Here is a 20,673-nt window from a genome sequence, read left to right as displayed (position 1 = left end):
GAAAAACCCAAATCTCACGTAGGGAGAAACAGCAACATCTCTTTAATGGACTGTGTTTTCATTGTGCTCATTCTGATTATCTCTCTGCTTCCTATCCGGTAAAAGACACTGCTTGTCAGTAGGAAAGGGGTTACTGGTGAGCGCAACACCATTGGACAAAATCCCTGGACTTCGGACACTTCTACTAGCGCCGGCTGCAGTATGGATCTGCCTGTCACACAGTTTCTGCCTTGGTTGATTCCAGAGCTGAAGGGAACTTTATGGATTTCAACTGGGCTTCTAAATGGCAGCTTCCTATGGTCCAGTTGGATAAACCTATCACCGCCCACACCCTCAGTGGCACGGCTCTGTCCGTCATCACTCAGTCCACAAAGCCAGTCACCTTCATCTCTGGTAATCGTACAGAGCAGTTTTCCTCCTATCTGATCCCCATCGGCGCCGGTAGTGTTGGGGCATCCTTGGTTGGTAACGCACAACCCACACATAGACTGGTCAACCAACACTGTTCTTGCTTGGAGTCTTAACTCTGCTGTTACCCCTGTCCAGTCTTGTGTTTCATTGCAGGATGGACCGGCAGACTTATCCAGAGTACCACTGACATACCATGACTTGAGGGCGGTGTTCAGCTGGTCCCGCACCGCGATCCTCCCTCCTCATCACCTGTACAACTGTGCGATTGAACTGCTTCCTGGCACCTCGCCACCTCGGGGACAGCTGTATTCGCTCTCGGCTCCCAAGAGGGAGGCCATGAACAGGTATATCAATGGTTCTCTGACAGCCGGTCTCATCCACCCTTCCTCGTCGCAGGCAGGGGCAGGGTTCATCTTCGTGGAGAAGGATGGTTCGCTTAGACCCTGTATAGATTATTGGGGGCTGAATGATATCATGGTGAAGAATCGCGTTCCTTTGCCATTGATGTCCTCAGCCTTTGAACTCTTGCAGGAAGTGTCCGTCTTTACGAAGTTGGCCGTCTTCCAGGGGCTCGTAAATGACGTGCTTAGAGACATGGTCGATCATTTTGTGTTTGTCTATCTTGATGATATTCTGATCTTCTCCCAGAATATCCAGGACCATGTTCAGAATGTCAGGCAGGTGCTTCAGCGACTGCTATAGAATCAGCTGTTCGTCAAGTTGCCTTGGGTTCATTGGTTCGTCCGAGGTAGTGCGCATGGACCCGGATAAGGTTAGAGCTGTTTCCGATTGGCCAACCCCAGATACTTGCAAGGCATTGCGGAGATTTCTGGGGTTTGCTAATTTTTATCTGTGGTTTATTAGGAACTACAGCCAACTCGCCGCACCTCTGACGGACCTCACCTCCACCTGCACTGACTTTTGTTGGTCCCCGCGAGCTGATGCCGCGTTTTCTAAATAAAAGGAGCGGTTTACTACCATGTCCATCCTCTTAACTCACAACCCTGCATGTCAGTTTGTGGTGGAGGTGGATGTGTCTGAGGTTGGTGTCGGAGCAGTCCTGTTGCAGCGCTCTTCCTCGGACAGAAAGATGCATCTGTGTGCCTTTTTTTTGCACTGTTTAACACCAGCTGAACAGAATTATGATGTCAGCGACCAAGAATTATTGGCTATCTGGTTGGATTTGGGCAAGCAGCGTCATTGGTTAGAGGGTTCAGGGGTACCTTTCGTAGTCTGGACAGATCGTAAGATCCTAGAGTATATTTGTAGCGCCAAACGCCTCAACTCTGGACAGGCTCACTGGGCACTATTTTTCATGCGATTTAATTTTGTCCTGTCTTAACGCCCGGACTCTAAGAACGTCAAGCCCTACTCCCTATCTTGATGTTTTGAGGTTGAGACCTCCACTGCCCCACCGGATACCATTCTACCCGGCACTTGCATGGTGGGCATGGTATCCTGGGAGGTGGAGGCTAAAGTCCGTGCTGCGCTACAAAACACTGCTTCCCCACTATGTGCCCAGCGGGCTGGTTATTTGTTCCGTGATCTGTTCGGATGCATCTACAGTGGGGTCACTCATCCAATGTTGCTTGTCATCCAGGGGCGACTTGCACCCAGATGCTCATTAGATAACAATTCTGGTGGGCATCACTAGCGCAGGACGTACGTCGATTCATTGCGGCTTGCCCCGTTTGTGCGACTAATAACATGTCATTTGAACCCCATCCGAGCTCCTCCAACCGCTGCCTGTCCCTTCAAGACCCTGGTTGCACATAGCCATGGATTTCGTTACTGGTCCCCCCCCCCCCCCATGGCAACACAGTCTTTTTGACTGTAGTGAACTGGTTCTCGAAGACAGCTCATTTCGTTCTCCTCCCCAATTTACCTTCAGTGAGGGAGACAGCGGTAGTGGTAGCAGTCATTAACCACATCTTCTGCATTCATGGCCTCCTGGTTGATGTGGTTTCTGACAGAGGCCACCAATTTGTCACAGCTCCGGTGAGTTTTGTATGTTTTGTTATTTTCTCTCCCTCATGTCTCGCAGGCACAGCTGGCATGCATGATCGGCGGTTCTATGGGAACATTGATTGTTCCCGGGGAACACTGATCATGCCACTGATTAGTGTGTCGAGCAACACCTGTTCTCCTCTAATTCACTCCCTACTTAAGCCCTTCATTTTCTCAGTATCTTTGTTAGTTTGTTTTTTGGTGTGAAGTAACTAACCTCACTCTCTCTGCCTAGTTGGTCCTGTCTCATGTATCTGTTGGTTGCCCATGTGTCGGGTGTGTGGTTGCCTTCCAGATCGCTGCATGTCAGCTGGGTTTCCACGGAGGATACCTTGTCTTTGCCCGCGTGTCGGGAGTGTCGTTCTGCATCACACTAAGCTTCAACGGAGGATTCCACGAATCTATTCCTGACTTCCACAATGCATACACTCATTCTACGAACACACTCTTCATGGATTGTCCCGGGCGCGGCCACAACGTGCGCGCACTTCTCTGTCATCTCTCCCCGCTGCTGCAGCCAGTGCCGGGATCCTCGTCATCCACGGTGACTGCTGGATGGCCGGAGAAATCCCTGACCTGAGTTCGGCGATGGGGGTATGTGGTGAGCAGGGCGGAGCAGAGCGGCATCTGGGCAGAGCGAAGGCCAGGAAGATAAATGACAAATGACTTCCACCTGTGCGCCACACCGGCCTCGCGTTCCAGCAAGGGGCGGCGGGAGTAGAGGAGATAGCTGCAGAGGAGAGAGAGAGATGTACAAAGCTTGTTCACGTGTCTGAATGTCTTTAGGATTTGACACAGCTGGCTGAAAAGTAGTGAGTGTTTTTGTTTCTTTGGACGCTAAAAAGTGTTATTAAATGTCTATGTGTTTGTCAAGCCGGTTCCCGCTTCCTCCTTTCCCATTTTAATCCCCCGTTACAAGTCACACAGTAAAAACAGTACAGATGCGATATCTCCCGATGAAGTTACACACACATGTTGGTGCAGCTATCCTTATGAGGACTCTCCATAGACATAATGATTTTTATACTGTATGAACTATAGACTCTATCCCCTAACCCTACCCCTAATCCTCACAAAAAACTTTCTGCTATAAACTATAGTTGAGTATGTTTTTTTAAGCGATTTGAATTATGGGGACACTAGAAATGTCCTCATAAATCACATTTATAGCATAATACCCTTGTATACCAGTTTGTAACATGAAAAAATGTCCTTGTAAACCACCCAAACCCGCCCACACATACACACACATACATATGTGAAACGGTTGATCCTCTTGGTATACTTTGTTGGTTTTATTTTATTTCTGTTAAGGGAATTGTAAAATCCTCTGAGTAGCATGCTAGCAGCTAGTTTTTTTTTACAAATGGAGGCTGTGGACTGCTCTCCTCCTACAGTCTGCCACAGTCCCTATACGCCCCCAAAAACGGTTCCGAGGAACTATAGTTCCTTAGGTGCGAAAGCGACTAAAAGTACTAGTCCTGGGGAAAACTACCTATAACGGGCTTTAGTACTGCCAGTGGGAAAGGGCCCAAAATGACACTCTCAGTCACCATTCAGTTTCATTATATGGAAAAAAAGATGCAATAAAAGTGAATAGGCTAACATTGAGCATAACATTTTTTTTCTGTTCCACAAAGGAAAGAAAGCCACAGGTTTGAAACAACATGAAGGTAAGTAAATGATGGCAGGATTTTCATTTTTGGATGAACTTTCCCCTTAAGTCACTACTACTACACAACTGTTAGGAAGGGCATTGGAAGTACTAAAAAATTTAAAGAGATGGCAGTTCCAGGAAGAGAGAGAGAGAGAGAGAGAGGACAATCAGATTTAAACACACAACCCAATGAGACAGTCACTGTCCCAGGAGGACGCAGAACAGAATGATGGGAGGGGAGAGAGAGAGAAGGAGAGGAGCAGGAAATGACGGACATTGCCGCTGGTGAAAATGCAGTGTGACAGATCAAACACAACAACAGAGAGAGGAGGAATATGATGAAGAATAAAACTGACAGTGCGAGTTTAGCTGCTAACTTGCTAGTTTTTCCTGTTCCCAAAGGAAGGTGTCAACAGTATTAGTCCAGGTTGCCTGAAAACCTCTTGTGCATTTGAGTGTCTAGAACAGCATGTGCAGAAACAATGAGGACTGCACTGTTAACATTAGCATCCCGTTGACTCATTGCAATGAAGCAAAGACAGTGCTGTATACATCATTGAGTGCTTTTAGCTGATTTGAATGCTGAGCATCATTAGTGGTGATTGCTAAGGCAAGTAACACTATTTGTATTGCTCATATTTAATGTTAAGGGTTTGTTCCAAAGCCCTAACCCTAAGTATTCAGTAGATTCAAAGGAACCGGCTCATAAGAGTCATTTGTTTAGAAATCACACTACACTGGATGTGATTTGTTTCATGCTGTAGATTAAGTAGAGGGTAGCACTGCCACTGAGTAGTCCAGCAAGAAACACATACACAATACACAAGTACCGTTAACAGAGCCGAAAGCCATAAAAATAAAATGGTTCCGATATAAAAAAACAAACAAACAAAAAAATGAACAACTGGCACTGAGTAGCGCAGCAGGAAACACTGCCAGAATATCTTTGTACAGTTTTGTCCATATCGGCGGAAAAATGCACATTCAAGAACCATTAACAGAACCAATAGTCATGAAAATCAAACGGTTCCGGTATTAAAAAAACAACGGAAACACTGCCACTGAGTAGCGCAGCAAGAAACACTGTCGGTGTATTTTTGTATGATGTCCCGTCCGTATCGGCGGAAAAATGCACATTCTAGAACCTTTAACAGAACCGAAAGTCATGAAAATCAAACGTTCCAGTATATAAAATAAAAAAATGCAACTGGTTCTGAATACAAAACAGTTCTAAATTTCCAACCAAAGTTTCAAACTACATCCCAAAGTACAAAGTACATCCTTACTTGCAGTTAAGGATTTTGAAAAATACTACTAGTGATGCTTACCTTAAGCACTACTAATTAGTAGAAATAGAATGAGTTCGGAGGGAATGGAATTTGTTTATGCTTGGGTTAAATAAGGGAGGTGCATAATGCATGCTCATCTTCAAATATTTATATGACCTTTCCTCTTTTATGTCCAGAGCATCCTCATTGTGAATATACAATCACTGGAAAGAAAAAGAGTGGGAGGGCATAAAGGGATGTAGTGAGAGAGAGAGGCTGAAGATGTAAAAGGGGCCTAAGTGCCCTTGGACCAGTTCAGAGGGCCCACACACACATACTTCCATTTGCTTGGTACAGTCTCCCTGAATGGGTTGGTTCTGAGTTACCTGTTTTTTAGGGCCCCATACACACAAGAGTACACACTCACACACTCTTATCCTGCAGTCAAATGGCAGAAAGAGGTATGTGCAACATATGGAGATATTAATTAGAAACTTCAGAAAGGAAATCACAGGCTTTCAGAGGCTGTGCTTTTTCAGCTTGCTTTTGATTGTCAAATCACCTGGACAAAATACTAACAAAATTTGTGTTATTTCTGCACCACTAGTGGCACCAACTGGGCTAGCAAAATAGGTTTGCCAAACACAAATCATATGGATAGGCAGTAAATTGGGGAGTCAAACATCCACCGCTCCTTTTACCATGATGATTCAGATAGATCGCTAATTATTGCTTTGTTCTGTGACATGTTTCAAGTGTTTGCATCTATACCAAACATTTGGCCAGCGATCATTTTGATGAACTTTGCAAGTTGAATTGTAATAAATCATTTCATAAAGAACAAGTTATTTGTCCTTAAGTTTGAAAAAAAAAAAAAAAAAAAAGCTTTTTTGTAAGGCTTACATAGGATTAAGTAAATGTGAACTTTAACTAGAGCTTGGCGATGTGAAAGAAAAAGCTGTACAATGGCACAGTGATAGTATTAGTATGTTAATTTGTATATATGTATAATATGGTAATGAAGAATGATTACCATATTCATATACTGTATCATGGTATTTACATGATACTCCAAATTAGGGGTGTAACGGTACACAGAAGTCACGGTTCGGTACGTACCTCGGTTTTGTGGTCACGGTTCGATACGAGAGTTCGGTACAACAGGAAAAAGCAACAAATCCCAAATGCTAGGTTTCTTTTCATTTATTTTGAACAGACAATTGTACAAATTACAGTTTGTTCCACCTAGCAGCATTTAGATCCCCCTGAGGTAGTTGGTACAGTTCAGCCTCCTTTAGTGTATTAAGCACCAAGCAGTAAACAGAATGCACTCTTGCATAGGCCATATTTTTTTGTAGGGCTGATAAAAAACAAAAGGTATTTGGTCACAATCAGCTACAAAACTGAAAAGCATCTCTTGTGTTAAAAAATCCAAAATAAACAGAATAATAAAAAATAAAACTTTTGCATTAGGAGAAGCCATTCTTGTTTTAGGTTGGTGCATAGATGGTCTCTTCTTTTGGGGCTCTTTTTCCTGTTGTGTCAGTTAGCAAACAGTGTTGCATTACCATGCACGCCCGCTTCTGGATTGGAGTGGATCGTCTGTGACTGACTGCATGCGCCGAACCATGACGTCAGTACCGTGACGGTTCGGGACGAATACATGTACCGTTACACCCCTACTCCAAATCCAAGGTACATCAAAAATACCTTGATATTACCATGGTATATCTCCAAAAATCATGGTAATACCATGTTTTTTGTACTTTTTTTGTTAGTTAACCTTCCCTATTTCTTCAAATTTATAATCCATAATATTTTATTTTGAAATATCGTCTATCCTAACAAATGTTTTTTTGACACATTTATCTACAGATAATACTCTGGCCATCGTACTGGGCAGTATTGGTGCTGTGTTGGCTGTGGTTGTCATGGTGATAGCAATCGTCGTTCACACAAGGAATCAAAAGAGGTGTGTTGAAATGTGTTACTTTTGAAACCATTCATTTGTTTGGTGAAATTATAAAATTTGAATGTGTGTGTGTGTGTGTGTGTGTGTTTTTTTTTTTTTTGTATTATTTATTTATTTATTTATTTATTTATTATTGTTATTATACCTTAGAATATACCTGTCATTGTTATCTCACATTGTTTAAAAAAAAAAAAAAAAAAAAAAACTTATGAAAACATTCTGGCAAAAATTTGTCAAAAATGTCTGCAAATTTGCTATTAACCACAGGTTTGTAACAAAAAGACAAAATGTGCTTTGCTTCTCTTTCTGCTGAAAGTAATTTATGGTATAATATCTAGCAAATATCCTATGTCATAATTAGTTTGAACTTTCCTACTGAAATGTCTACCAGTGTCACATATAATCTTGATATGTGAAGTCATAAAGCTCACTTGGGCTGGAAACGTATGTATGTGTGTATATATATATATATATATATATATATATATATATATATAAATCTTTATTAGGAGACATCTCAGAAACATGAAAGAATATTTCCTTTTTAAAAAACTGATTTGTATTACCCCTTTATCTTCCCCCTTTTTATTTTCATCTTCATTCTTTTTTGTTTCTTTGCCTTTTTTGTGAAAAGTAGTTATTTTTCATGTATGTCAGTTTAAGCAGCACCATGTTAACAGACAGGAAAACAGAATTATTAATTATAATTACTAGCTCTGCTCCACTAACATCCCCCCAATCTAGTTATTCTTTCCCTTCTCCCACCTTTCCCCCCCTTATTTTTCCTCCAGTTGTAAAGCCTCTAGCTCTCAGTTAGATCATGTCTAGAGTTTCAGCCGTGGGTGGTAATATGTCTCACCTGCCCCTCATAAATTCATCCCTCTTTCATCCTGTGGAGGAAGGTAATCAGAGATCACAGGAGTCAAAGGTGCACACCTGTAGTGAGAGAGAGGCTAAGTGCACTGCTCTCATATCATTATATCACTATAACCGTGCAGTTATAGACCCCTATATTTGTGGTTATAAAGGTGAGTAGCAAAGCAGGTTCTCTCTTTCTCTTTCTCTATCCATCACATTATTTCTTTCTTTCAACATGGAGGTATTTGTATTACAGGCCCATTGCTCATTCTAGTTTTTCTGTCTTCATGCATCCACTTTAGACAAGCTCTCAAAAAATGTAAACTCTTCACCTAAGACACATTAGTTCTGTTCCAAAACCTTAGTGAGCCTAAGTGAAATGTACATAGGCAGCAACATCTCACAGCACGTGCACCACACAAATAGCGATTCTCACATATAGTGCACATGAGACTCGACTCACAATTGATTACAATAGTTTGATGTTTGCATGTTGCTTGCTAAGCTAAAAATTTAATACATGACTGCAAAATGGCGACCTACATGTTGGTTACACCACATGACTTTGATTTTTGTATAATAAAAATTTTTAAATAATATGGAATAAAATATTATTCTGCACTACTCATTCCAACATATCTTTTTTTAAAGAATTTTAGCTTTTAATGAGACTTTATTTTGTAACATCTCCACATGGTTAAACCACATGACATTTTTTACTTGGTTACTTTAAAAAATATGAAAATGACTTTGAACTCTTTAATTGAAAACACTTAATCATAGAAGAGGTGTATTCAAGTAATTATTTTGTGTAAATTTAAAAAAAAAAATTATTATTATTTTTTATGCATTTTTGAATAATTTCATTCTGGACAAAAAACGAGCATCATATCATTGACCCAACAAATAGTGGGTATAATAGCTCATTATAATAAGATTTAAATGTATTAATACTAGTGTTGTCAGTTGATTAACATTTTTATTTGCGATTTTAACATTTTAATCACAGATTTTGAATGTGCTGAAATTTGATACTATATATACTTCTTTTCGTGTCAAAATAAATGTATTTCCATCTTAGGAAAGAAAACAAAACAATATGTAACAATATAATGCTTTATTAACATTTTCCAAAAAAGCCTTCCACGGCATAAAAATAGAAATGCAATAAAATAGCACCAATTCAAGTAACATTAAACGATTCCCAAAGTCTAAGTGGGAGGTTGACTAAATGAAAGAACTAGTCTCCCCATAGGTTGCATATACATTGCATTGGGCATTAAATCTCTAAAATGCTCATCCTCCACAATATTAATCTGCTGGTAGACTGTGGCTAACCACTTTTTTACAGCATTCGTGAAGCTGCGTTCATGCTTCAGCGAGAGTGTCTAGTGCCGCTTTGAACTCCACATGAAAAGCGCTTGCAGAAAAAAAACATCTCATTCTGCGTTTTGGTGATAGTTAAGACTTGCCGTGCTTCTGTGGTAATTAAAATGCACCTTACATAGGCTGAAAAATACTTTCTATCACAAGTCCCATCTAGACTTGTTTTGTACGACAAAATTATTATTTTATCACTGACACGAAGCACTGTTGTGTGTGTGTTGTGAAATATGCATCAGTGTAATGACTCCGGACGGACACATCGCAAAGTTTCCGCCCTTCCAACCAGTGTTTATGCTGGTTTATGCTGTATTAACAGTAAATGCGTTAATCACAATTAAGAAAAATTAACGCTTTAAACTTTTTTAATTAATTTCATGCATTAACGTTAATTTTGACAGCTCTAATATATACTTTTCAGCACTGAATGAAATATATTTATAGTCTCTAGTTTCTTTTGACTCCATTCACCATCTTGGAGGGATTTTCATACTTTGCATGTCACAATGCTCTCCTATTTGTAATATATACATGCTATGCTGCATAAAAATGCCAAGAAGTGTCTATGGTATGGCTAGGGTGTATCTATTGTAATTATCTTCATTTATGAACAGTAGGAGTCTATATGAGGTCTTCAAAAATCTAGAATAATTGTGATGTCCAATTTTGCATGTGTGATCATGACGTTATACGTTATACTGTTCTTTTGGGATGCTTTTGAGAAATGTCATCCGCACTAGGATAGCAAAACATGTACACACATGTATATTAAAACTCTAATCTATAATCCTGTACACTTTTATCCAATACACACATTCATTCCCCCCCTCAAAAAAACAAAAAACAAAACAAGCAGCCATTTCTATAATGCTTTGGAAGTTTTTTATATAATGTGTGTAATTGTGTGTAACCTGCACTTCAGTTCTGCCTTGATGCCTATGTGTATATATTGCAATTGTGTGTGTGTTGATGGTGTATATGTCTGTCTTTATGTCACCACATACGTATGTATCTGTGTCGCAATCAGTGTGTTTCTTTTGTTCCGTCTTTCATCTATGCTTGCATGTGCATGTAGGTGTGTGAGGGTGTGTTATGTGCTTACCTGCCTCAGACACCCTGGTACTTTCCAGCGATAGGGTTTCCCAGCATGCCTCAGCAGGCCTCGCTCACTCCCACTGCAAAGTCATTAACACTGACACACACACACTGCAGTGTTATTATGGTTCCTCATATTGGCCCTATCACACATCAAAGGCAGAGCAGGGGCCTGCACATGAGAGATGGTTATCGATAAACGCTTTTACCCACTGAACATTTTTATGTATCTTATAATTATAAAAACTCAGAGAGTTTATAAAGTTTATAAACATGTAAGGAAATGAGTTTGACTTGAGCTTATCTAGTGGTGCCAAATTCATGTTAAATGTTATGATGAATACAATAGAGCAAAACTGATGAGGTAAGATAAACAGATCGTATATATACAGGTCTTGCACTATGACTGTTCATTCTGAGAACCCTCAAAGAACCATTTTCTTATTAAAGGAATATTCAGGGTTCAATACAAATTAAGCTCAATGGTAACCCTTTACAATAAGGTTCCATTTTTTAACCTTAATTAATGCATTAGGTTTCATGAACCAACAATAAACAATCATTTTGAACAGCTTTTATTAATCTTGGTTAATGTTAATTGATTAAAACACTAGTTCATGTTAGTTCATAATGCACTGACTAATGTTAACATATACAACTTTTAATTTTAAAAATGTATTTTTATATTATGGTATTAGTAAATGTTGAAATTAACTTTAGCCAAGATTAACAAATCAAAACAATAGTAGTCATTTTTATTTACAGTATATTAGCAAATTAAGTTGATGTTTACAAATGGAAACTTATTGTAATGTTGATTACCAAAAAAAAAAAAAACAATATTTTGACTTGTCCCTCATTTTTTTCTTTTAAAGAAAAGTTGTTTAAATTGCCGTATTTACAGTCGTTTTAGGGTTCATGGGTTCATAGGGTTCATAACCCTTTTCATGGCAACGAAGTTGTAAAATTGCATATAATTTTACACAGAAAAGGTTAGTAAGTGAATTTATCACACTAAAATAATGTTAATGCTCTTGTGGTTATACTTTTGAAAAAGTGAGTATTTTAACTTTACGGATTGGCCCCATTCACTTCCATTCGGTGTTCATTTTTACACCGTTATTTGTTTTAGACTTTTGACGAAAATGTCATATTTATTTTTTTTTTTTCAGTTTTATTCTGACTAAAAAGCATATCATTTTCATACTGTAAATCCTTACAGTAAAGCTAAAGATTTACTGTATATCTTCTTGACACAAGTAGTACCACAACTGACATATAGGTGGCGCTCTTTTCAGTTAAAACGCTACTTTATAAGGTGTTCAGTGTGAAAACATGTAGATAATCCCATGACAATTTTCATGTTCAAAAATAATAGATAAGTGTGCTGTAAATCTACTGAAAATCTATTGAATTCTGGTCATTTTTATGGGTCATTTTTGACCCGAACAATATAATTGTAATTTTTTTAAAACATAACAGAAGGGTTCATTAAAATTATTTTTGGTAATACGTTTACCATACAAAGGTAGTGCCGACTGATGGAGAAGAGCACCTTATTGTAACTGTGTCATGTTAAAAACTAAATACAGATTCTAAAAGGTCTTCCTTTTATTTCATTTGAAAATTAATGCTTGACCTTTTACTGCCTTGTCAAAGTGAAAAAACAGAATATTATTACAGAAATTTCAACAGAAATATATTACTATGGTATAATAATGTTGAATAGTTATCTTTATTATTATTATTATTAATAATAATAATACAATTTAATATATATAATATAATTAATATTGTTGTTGTCTGGGTTCCAAAAAACATTGGCCTAGTGTGAATGGAAAATTGACTGACACCTGGCCACAACTATGTGGACCAAACTGAGATCTGAGCCCAATTTTAGGGCAAGGAAGAGTGTGAATGTGAGAAGAGTGTTTTTTGTTTGTTTTTTTTTTTTTTTTTTTTTTTTTTTTTTTTTTTTTTTTTTACATTTTGGTCCATTTAAAGGAATTTTAATTTGGTCAAGTTGAAGAGAGCTTAAAACAAGTTCATAAATGTTTTTCTAAAAAACTAGATATTAAAAGTTCTTGGTGGAAATTTAAATGGTTCTCTAATGGCATCAGGCTAAAATACCTTTATTTTTAAGAGTGTATAAGAGAGACTGGCCCTCCTTCAGATCAGTTCTCACAGAAATGATTGTTGGGTGGTGATTTATATGGACAAGAAGAAGATGATAGTACCTAATGAGCTCTTGGAATGCCATTTAGGAAAAGCCTTGAGGATATTTCTTTAAATGATGGTGTGGACAGCTCCTAAGTCAAGGACTTCATGTTCAGTACACCTATGTATAGCCAAAGGGTGGAGACCTCTGTGTGTGTGTGTGTGTGTGTATGTGAGCGTGCATGAAAACTTGCAATTTTAATGCCTGAAAGTCCATTTAGTAATTCCTGCTGCAGATGTGTAACATTTGATGATTGTTTGTACATATTAATAATGATTAATTTTTGTTTTATTTATTTTATTTTCAGAAAGGCAATAAGACATCATGAAGACAAGGTGACCTATCAGCAACATGCTTCAAACCTGTGATTTTCATAACATTCAGCTTATGTAGATCCTTATGTAGAACAAATGTAGATCCTTATACAATTGTAAATAGATTTCATTAGAAAAGTATCAGAATACGCTTTAATCTTAAGTTTTAAATTGCATACTTATTGACTGTAGACAATAGTTTAGCTCTTCCTAGAACACCAACTGACATTGCTGCTAATGTCATATTCTCTGCATTTCACAATTTTTGAAGGTATAATAGCATATCAGAAACAATCGCTTGGTTCCAAAATCTAAAGCTGCCTACCTAGACAGCATTTTAAGACATCATAGGGGCACTCCTTACTAGGGGTGGGCGATATACCGGTAAAAAAAATGTGTCAACCAGTACAAATTTGAGTATTGTCTCTATTGCAGTTATGCAAAATGCTGCATCATGGTAGGGAATGTGTATTTCAATCAGAGGGTGTACTACAAATAATCATTATAATATAATCATTATTTAATTTGTATGCATCATTAGTAACTTTTGCCTTATTTTGCATTAAAATGTGCCTTTTTCCTCATGGCCTTGGATGAGACACACCCATAAAGCATGCAGGCAGAGAGAGAGAGAGAGAGAAAGTGAAGACATGCAAAGATGGTTACAATGAAAATGAATTGTTCTATTTCATGCCCACTAAATGGTTTTCTTTTCTTTCCTTTTTTTATTTTATTTTTTATTTGTCAAAATAACTGACAGCATTTTGGAGTTGTTCATCAATGTTTTAAAAATTGCTAAATAACAAAACATTTCCTGTGTATGAACATAAATGTGTCGGCTATGTCATTCAACTGGTAGAGAGTAGCTCAACTGGTAGAGAGAGCATGGTGCTAGCAAGATCATGGGTTCAATTCCCAGGTAACACACACAAACTGATTGAATGTGCTGTAAGTTGCTTTGGATAGAATTGGCTGCCAAATGCATGAATGTAAATAAAATATTGCAATATACATTTTTGCCTATATCACCCATGGATACTCCTAACACATAGTCTATCCCAAAAGGTAGGCAACAAAATTATGTTGCCTTCTTCATTGGCCAAATTCTTGGGCAGCTTTACAGAAGGCAATCCTAAAATGAATTCATTCAAGATGGCAGATGGACTTGAAATGTCGACTATAAATATGCTTAAAATTCAGTCAAACGTGAAAAGTGTTGATGAAAATAATTCAATAATTTACTTATTATTTATGTTATGTTTTTTATGCTTTTGACTGTGCCGTTACCTTAGCGAAATGCTAACATCAATCTATGGAATCAATCAATAAGTCGAGTCTCCCATGCACTTCTGTTGGAGAGCGCTTTTTATTTGGTGCGCAGAGTTGCTGCCTTTGTAGATGGTTCCAAATCGGTCACTTATGATATTCCATGACCATTAAGATGCAACCTCAGAAGGCAGCTCACAAGTATTGGAAACAGAGCTTTCTGAAATGTTGCAGGTCTTCATACACCAATACCAGAGACAGTTATTGTTAGTCTATTCTACATTTTGTTTCAGCCAGTTAGCTAAATTAGTTTTCAATCACTAAATACAGCCTCAAACAATGTTCATTTTGTCTAGTTTAAAATTCTAAAGAAATACACCACCAAAACAAGGGGGTAAGAGAAGCTGGCTTGAGATCAGTGTTAAAGGGCAAACATCCACTGAAAACTTAACTATGTTCTCCTCAAAGCTAGCCAAAGGTCCCCATGCAGAGCTTGCACTGGATTAAATTTTCCTTTGGAAAACACACATAAGGAATGGAATGGGAAACAGAAGGTACATAAGGCCTATGCCCTGATGACTCTGAGAGATACAGATGGCAGTCAGTATGTGTGGCCGCTGCTCACCCCAATTAAAATAATTTGGACCACTTGATGAGAAGTGCTTCCACCGTGTGTCATTTGGACTGCTTTCCCGCTTACAGATGTTCAACGTGTCCTTTGCCAAACACGGAGTTGATAAAGTTGCATAATTGGAAAACACATAACCATTGTAGAGATCTACACCACCAAGGTCCCTACTAGGGATGTGCAAATCTATTTCAAAATCAGCTAGTTGCTGGGTAGAATTAATGACTATTTCACTAATCAGTCTTAAGGAAGCCTTGTATAACTAGGTTAGTTACAGGTTCACCTGACCCAGATGGGGCATGTTTCATAGGTGCCTTTTCATAAGACTTGTTTTTACATGACCATAACGGATTGGAATAAAACGGGGTCTTGCAATGTGTTTTTACAAGTGGAACTATTTTAAACTTGACACACCATCTTAAAAAAGGAACACTCGTGGTGTGCGACACTCAAAGCGTGAGTTGCGACGCAATGGCCAGGACTGCATGTGCATGGTTGTAGCAGCTGTTTAAATGGATGAATTTAAAGAAGTTACTTCTCCAGATTTAAGACATTTAATTATACTTTGTGAATTTCAGATTTGAAATGAGAGATTGTGTTGAGAAGAGAGGCAGTAGAGCAGAGAACAGGACTCATTTGGGATTAGTTTTGTAAAAGTTTTCTATGTGCACACGTTTATTTAGCTTAATTACTTTAGCTGAACTCAAATTCTGATAAATCTCTCTTTATTTGTTCTGGCTCATTTACCATTAAAGGGAAATGTATTATTATATTACCCTTTTATCTAACATTGGGAGAAAGATCTTTGCTGGTGAAGACATGCTCATGTTTGTCTGCCAATTTTGTGAAGAAAATGTTCATGGAGTTCATGTCATTTGTATAGTTATTCTTAAACCACGTCTCCCAAAGGTATTCTTTTATTTTATTTTATTTTTTATTTTTTGTCCAGCGACAGGGCATTCTGTCAATTGCTTGGTTCCTTTTTTTGCTGCATCATCCCAGCCCAAAATCCTGCTCCTCATAACTGTACATTAAACATCAAATATGGTCTGATTGGCTATTAAAGTGCTGTGTTGCATAACATTATAGCATTCATTGTGGACACACAAATAGCTTGTTGCTGAAATCTGACTGCATTGTCTGGTTAGGATTCTGTGTTATAATTCATCAGCTGCTAAAACTTGCTACTTAGCTGGAACTTTTTGGATCCCAAGACTGAATACAGTTAGGGAAAGACCTTCACCGTGGGAGATATCGATACTGCTTTTGATATTGTGCTTTTTTTAAATTGTCAGCCTATGTATAAAAAAAATAAAATAAATAAAAATAAAAATAGAAATTCTTGTGTTGTCCCTTGAGGAGAAAAAAAAAATTCAGGGGGAAAAAAAAAATAAAAAACATTTCAGGATAAAAAAAGAAAATAAAAAATTCAGAATTTTTTTCACAGTAAATAAATTGCTGACAATTTTTTTTTGTGTGCAGCACATAGGCTCAGAAAGGCACTTGGACACATAAAAAAAACAACAACAAAAAAAACATATACTGTATATATATATATATATATATATATATATATATATATATATATATATATATATATATTCACCTTGTGAATTTTTTTTTTTTTTTTTTTTTTTTAACCTTGCGGTTCAGGGCTTCCATAATAGATCACAGTAACATGCTTTTCAGAATTATTCAATGTCCTCTTTTTGAACAACTGCAGTGACTGATTTGGTCTGACAAGAATAGGATTGGTTTCCTTTTTGACCATTGGATGGACAAAGGTATGATGAAGTCCCTTATTAGTCACCTTTATACAAAGTAAATTGCAGAACACTTATAACATGGGCAATCTCCATTGATTGTAGCGCACAAGTTGTTGTGGACTACTTTATTGTTACTTTTATGGTGCATTTTAATAATTTTTGGAGCTCAGTAACCAGTGTCTCCATTCACTTTCATTGTATATAAAAGAGCAGCCAGTGCATTCTGTAATATTACAAACTTTTTATTTCACAGAAGAAAGATTTGCAAGGACGGGGTAAATAAATAAAGACAGACTCTCTAGTGTTAAAAGCAGTTGCGTATAAGAGACAAACTGAACTGGAAACAAAGCAAATTGTATTCGTACACAAAGACACAAGAATACGACAATGGGTGAAATGGTCTGAAATGAGAATATAGACTATTGACCTCTTCGCTTAGTTTGCCTTAGTGACATACTGTATCTCCATCCTCAAAAGAAACCTTCCAGAACTTCTGGAGTGGGCAGACATTATGTCTGTCATCATCTCCTGAGTCACTTCTGTTTTTAACGTCCAACGTCATTCTGCAGAGGCCACAGGAAAGGCCTATACCTCACTTTACCACACCACAGTAGGTGGGAATAGAGGGAAAAAGGGATCTCTCTTTTTTTCTCTTCACTCCTCCCTTGCAGATGTATTCCCCCTTACAACGGAAACCATTAGAGTTCCCATCAATCTGCCACCCTTTTGAGGTAAAGCTCCAAGAATTAGAATTCAAAAGTACCATAGCAGCTGCAAAGGCATGCCAGCTCAACCAACATCAACTGCTTGTGAGAATATGGAAACTTGCGTGTCTATAAAAGGAAAGGGATGAGATTAATGTTTGAGAAATACAGATGCAAAGGTCCTGCACTTTGTTGCACTGCTAATAGAAAGGGAGAAATTACGGAATGATAAACTCTGGTGTCTATAATGACATGGGGTAGCTCCTTTTTTTTGTTTTTTTCTTTTTTTTTTTTTTTTTTGCCGGTTGCTAAAGGGGATTAACTATTATTATTGCCCATACATAGACTTTAAGTATAAATGGACATGAAATAATGATTTGTGTTGACATTATTTTATTATCTTGTAAAGATTGCAGAGTGATACTAGAAGTAGGAAAGTTGACTCGCAATACCTGGATGACAGGTAAAATATCACTATTCCCAGATGTAAGTTCAATATATTCAGAAATATTTCACAGCTAGATGATGCGATTGACCAATAAGAATCAAGTATGACTGAATCAACATAATTACATTAGGTTACACAAACAAATGTCATTTTAAAGGGATAGTTCACCCAAAAATGAAAATTCTCTCATCATTTACTCACCCTAATGCCATCCCAGAAGTGTATGACTTTCTTCTGCTGAACATGAAGATGTTTTTACAAATATTTCAGCGCTGTAGGTCCATACAATACAAGTGAATGGGTACCAAAATTTTGATGCTCCAAAAGGACGTAAAAGTAGCATAAAAGTAAATCATTAGACTCCAGTGGTTAAATCCATATCTCCAGAAGCGATATGATAGGTGTGGGTGAGAAACAGGTCAATATTTAGGTCCTTTTTTACTATCGCTCTCCACTTACACTTTCACCGTCTTCTTTTGTTGTGATAATTTGCATTCTTCGTGTATATTGCCACCTTCTGGGCAGGGAAGAGAATTTATGGTAAAAACTGACTTAAATATTGATCTGTTTCTCACCCACACCTATCATATCGCTTCTGAATATTTGGATTTAACCACTGGAGACATATGGATTACTTTTATGCTGCATTTATGTGCATTTTGGAATTTCAACATTTTGGTACCCATTCACTTGCATTGTGAGGACCTACAGAGCTGAAATATCCTTCTAAAAATCTTTGTTTATGTTCAGCAAAAGAAAGAAAGTCATACACATCTGGGATGGCATAAGAGTGAGTAAATGATGAGAGAATTTTCATTTTTTGGGTGAACTATCCCTTTAAGGGTCAGATTAGGTCAAAATATATCTTTAAGGTAACTCGGCATTTGCGTTGTGAATACTAAACCATTGAAAGTTTTTTACATATTCGCTTCTTCACTCCTTTAAATATTTTCCCAATGGTCATAATCCAGCTGTTTGTTTTTTCCTCTATGGTGGTTCTGCAAAGATTCATAGTTTCAGGGCAATCAAATGCTCGCCAACTAAAGTGTACCTCCATTTTTTTTTAGCTTTCCTTCCCTCTTCATTTCTCTTTGCCAACCAAGCTTGAAGACAACTTGTAATCTCTTAATTCAATTAAGGCCTATCATATTTCTTCCATTTCTCTTATACCACCATGAATATGTAGCTTTGACTTCACCCTCCTGCCAACTTAAACAGCATTATTTTTTTCAAAAAGCTTTTAGATTGTTCCATTTGAGTTAATTTCCTACAGGTTGCACTTTAAACTCAGACATGCTCAGACAAAAAGATTTCTCTCTCCATATTATGGTTTTCACCAAATCTTTTTTCTGAAAGTTACCGTGGATTTATTTTAATACATTAAAGATGAACCATATCTTAGATGGTCTTAATCAAACCTATTTAATATCAGAGGGACAGCAACGTACATACGTGTGCACATGAAAGTTGATTTACGCAACTTATGTGGCTTAAACTGCTCTCTCTTTGAAGGAGAATCTAAATCCATCACAGAATCCTCAAAATCTGGGAGAGCTTTGTCCCTGCCATTAGAGATAATGACTTTGACCCAGCATGGATGATTAAGTGTAATGGTCTGTCTAAAGATGCTTGATCTGCCAAAAGCAAGTTAAAAGAAATAGAGAACAAAAAGGGTTTCCCCTTTCTCCATCTCAGTCATTAATCAAATGCTTGTCTCATAAAATGAAATATGACTTTTCCTATAAATTGTAGAAGAAAAAAAAAATATCTGCCATTGTTGTATGGAATAAAAAAATATTAATCAGAATGTTACATAGCTAATTTTGGGGACAGCTGTATTCTTGCTCTCAAATTCAAGTTCAATGAAGTGTAATTGGCATGACTATAGAAATACAGTATTGCTAAAGCAATACAGATAGCTTTATGATTTAAACTAATCAGACTGGTAGCAGGCACTATTATATATCTAATTAAAACTTTAAAAAATATCAACAATATAATTAAATACATTTAATAATAATATTACTACAATATAAATAAAAACAGATTATTATTGTCACTACCACTGTCTAATATTTATAATCACATTCATCTAGTTTAGAATGGAAAACAAAGAAATAATGATTAAAATAAAATTACAGTTATAAGTTTAATAGATTTATTAATGTAAGAATCATCTCTTTCTTCGTTTAGTACCTCTTGCTACTGTTGTTTGTATGATTCTACAGTACAAGTATTGTCATAGCAACAGAATGAGAATGTTCAAATGTGGTGAGGTCACTTGTGACAGACTGCAAGTTAATTGAACAGGTGTAATGACTGCCTACACTCTGCAACATTCTCTTTTTTTCATTTTCTCTCTTAATATTTGACCTCTCCTCTTTCTTTCTTTCTTTACTTTTATTTTTCTTTCTTTCTTAAACAAACACTTAAAAATACTGTAATCATTCTGCCTGGGCATAATTTTTTCCCAGGATTTTTTACAGTAATGAGAATATCAAGGGTTCTTAAACCATTACAGGGTTCTTAAAGAGATAGTTCACCCAAAAAATGAAAATTCAGTCATTGTTTACTCACCTCTGTGTTGTTATAACCCCATATGACTTTCTTTCTTTTTCTGAACACAAAGGGAGAAATTGTGAAAAAATGTTGTTCTCAGTGATGTCATACAATGGCAG

At 37.3% G+C, this 20,673-nt stretch overlaps 1 protein-coding gene across 1 annotated transcript in view; it reads left to right on the top strand.

Moving 5' to 3' along the window:
• The window catches only part of susd2 (sushi domain containing 2), a 37,799-nt gene extending 23,605 nt beyond the window's left edge, over positions 1-14,194 (top strand). The window contains exons 14-15 of the mRNA XM_051671208.1: positions 7,219-7,315; positions 13,177-14,194. Of these exons, the coding sequence (XP_051527168.1) occupies positions 7,219-7,315; positions 13,177-13,237 (158 nt within the window). The 3' untranslated portion in view covers positions 13,238-14,194. The remainder of the gene's footprint in view (positions 1-7,218; positions 7,316-13,176) is intronic.
• The last annotated feature ends 6,479 nt before the right edge of the window (positions 14,195-20,673 follow it).

The sequence above is a fragment of the Myxocyprinus asiaticus genome, chromosome 3, assembly GCF_019703515.2.
Source record: "Myxocyprinus asiaticus isolate MX2 ecotype Aquarium Trade chromosome 3, UBuf_Myxa_2, whole genome shotgun sequence".
In the NCBI taxonomy this organism is placed as follows: domain Eukaryota; kingdom Metazoa; phylum Chordata; class Actinopteri; order Cypriniformes; family Catostomidae; genus Myxocyprinus; species Myxocyprinus asiaticus.
Note: the sequence above shows the minus strand (reverse complement) of the source record. Positions and strands in the feature narration are given on the sequence as shown.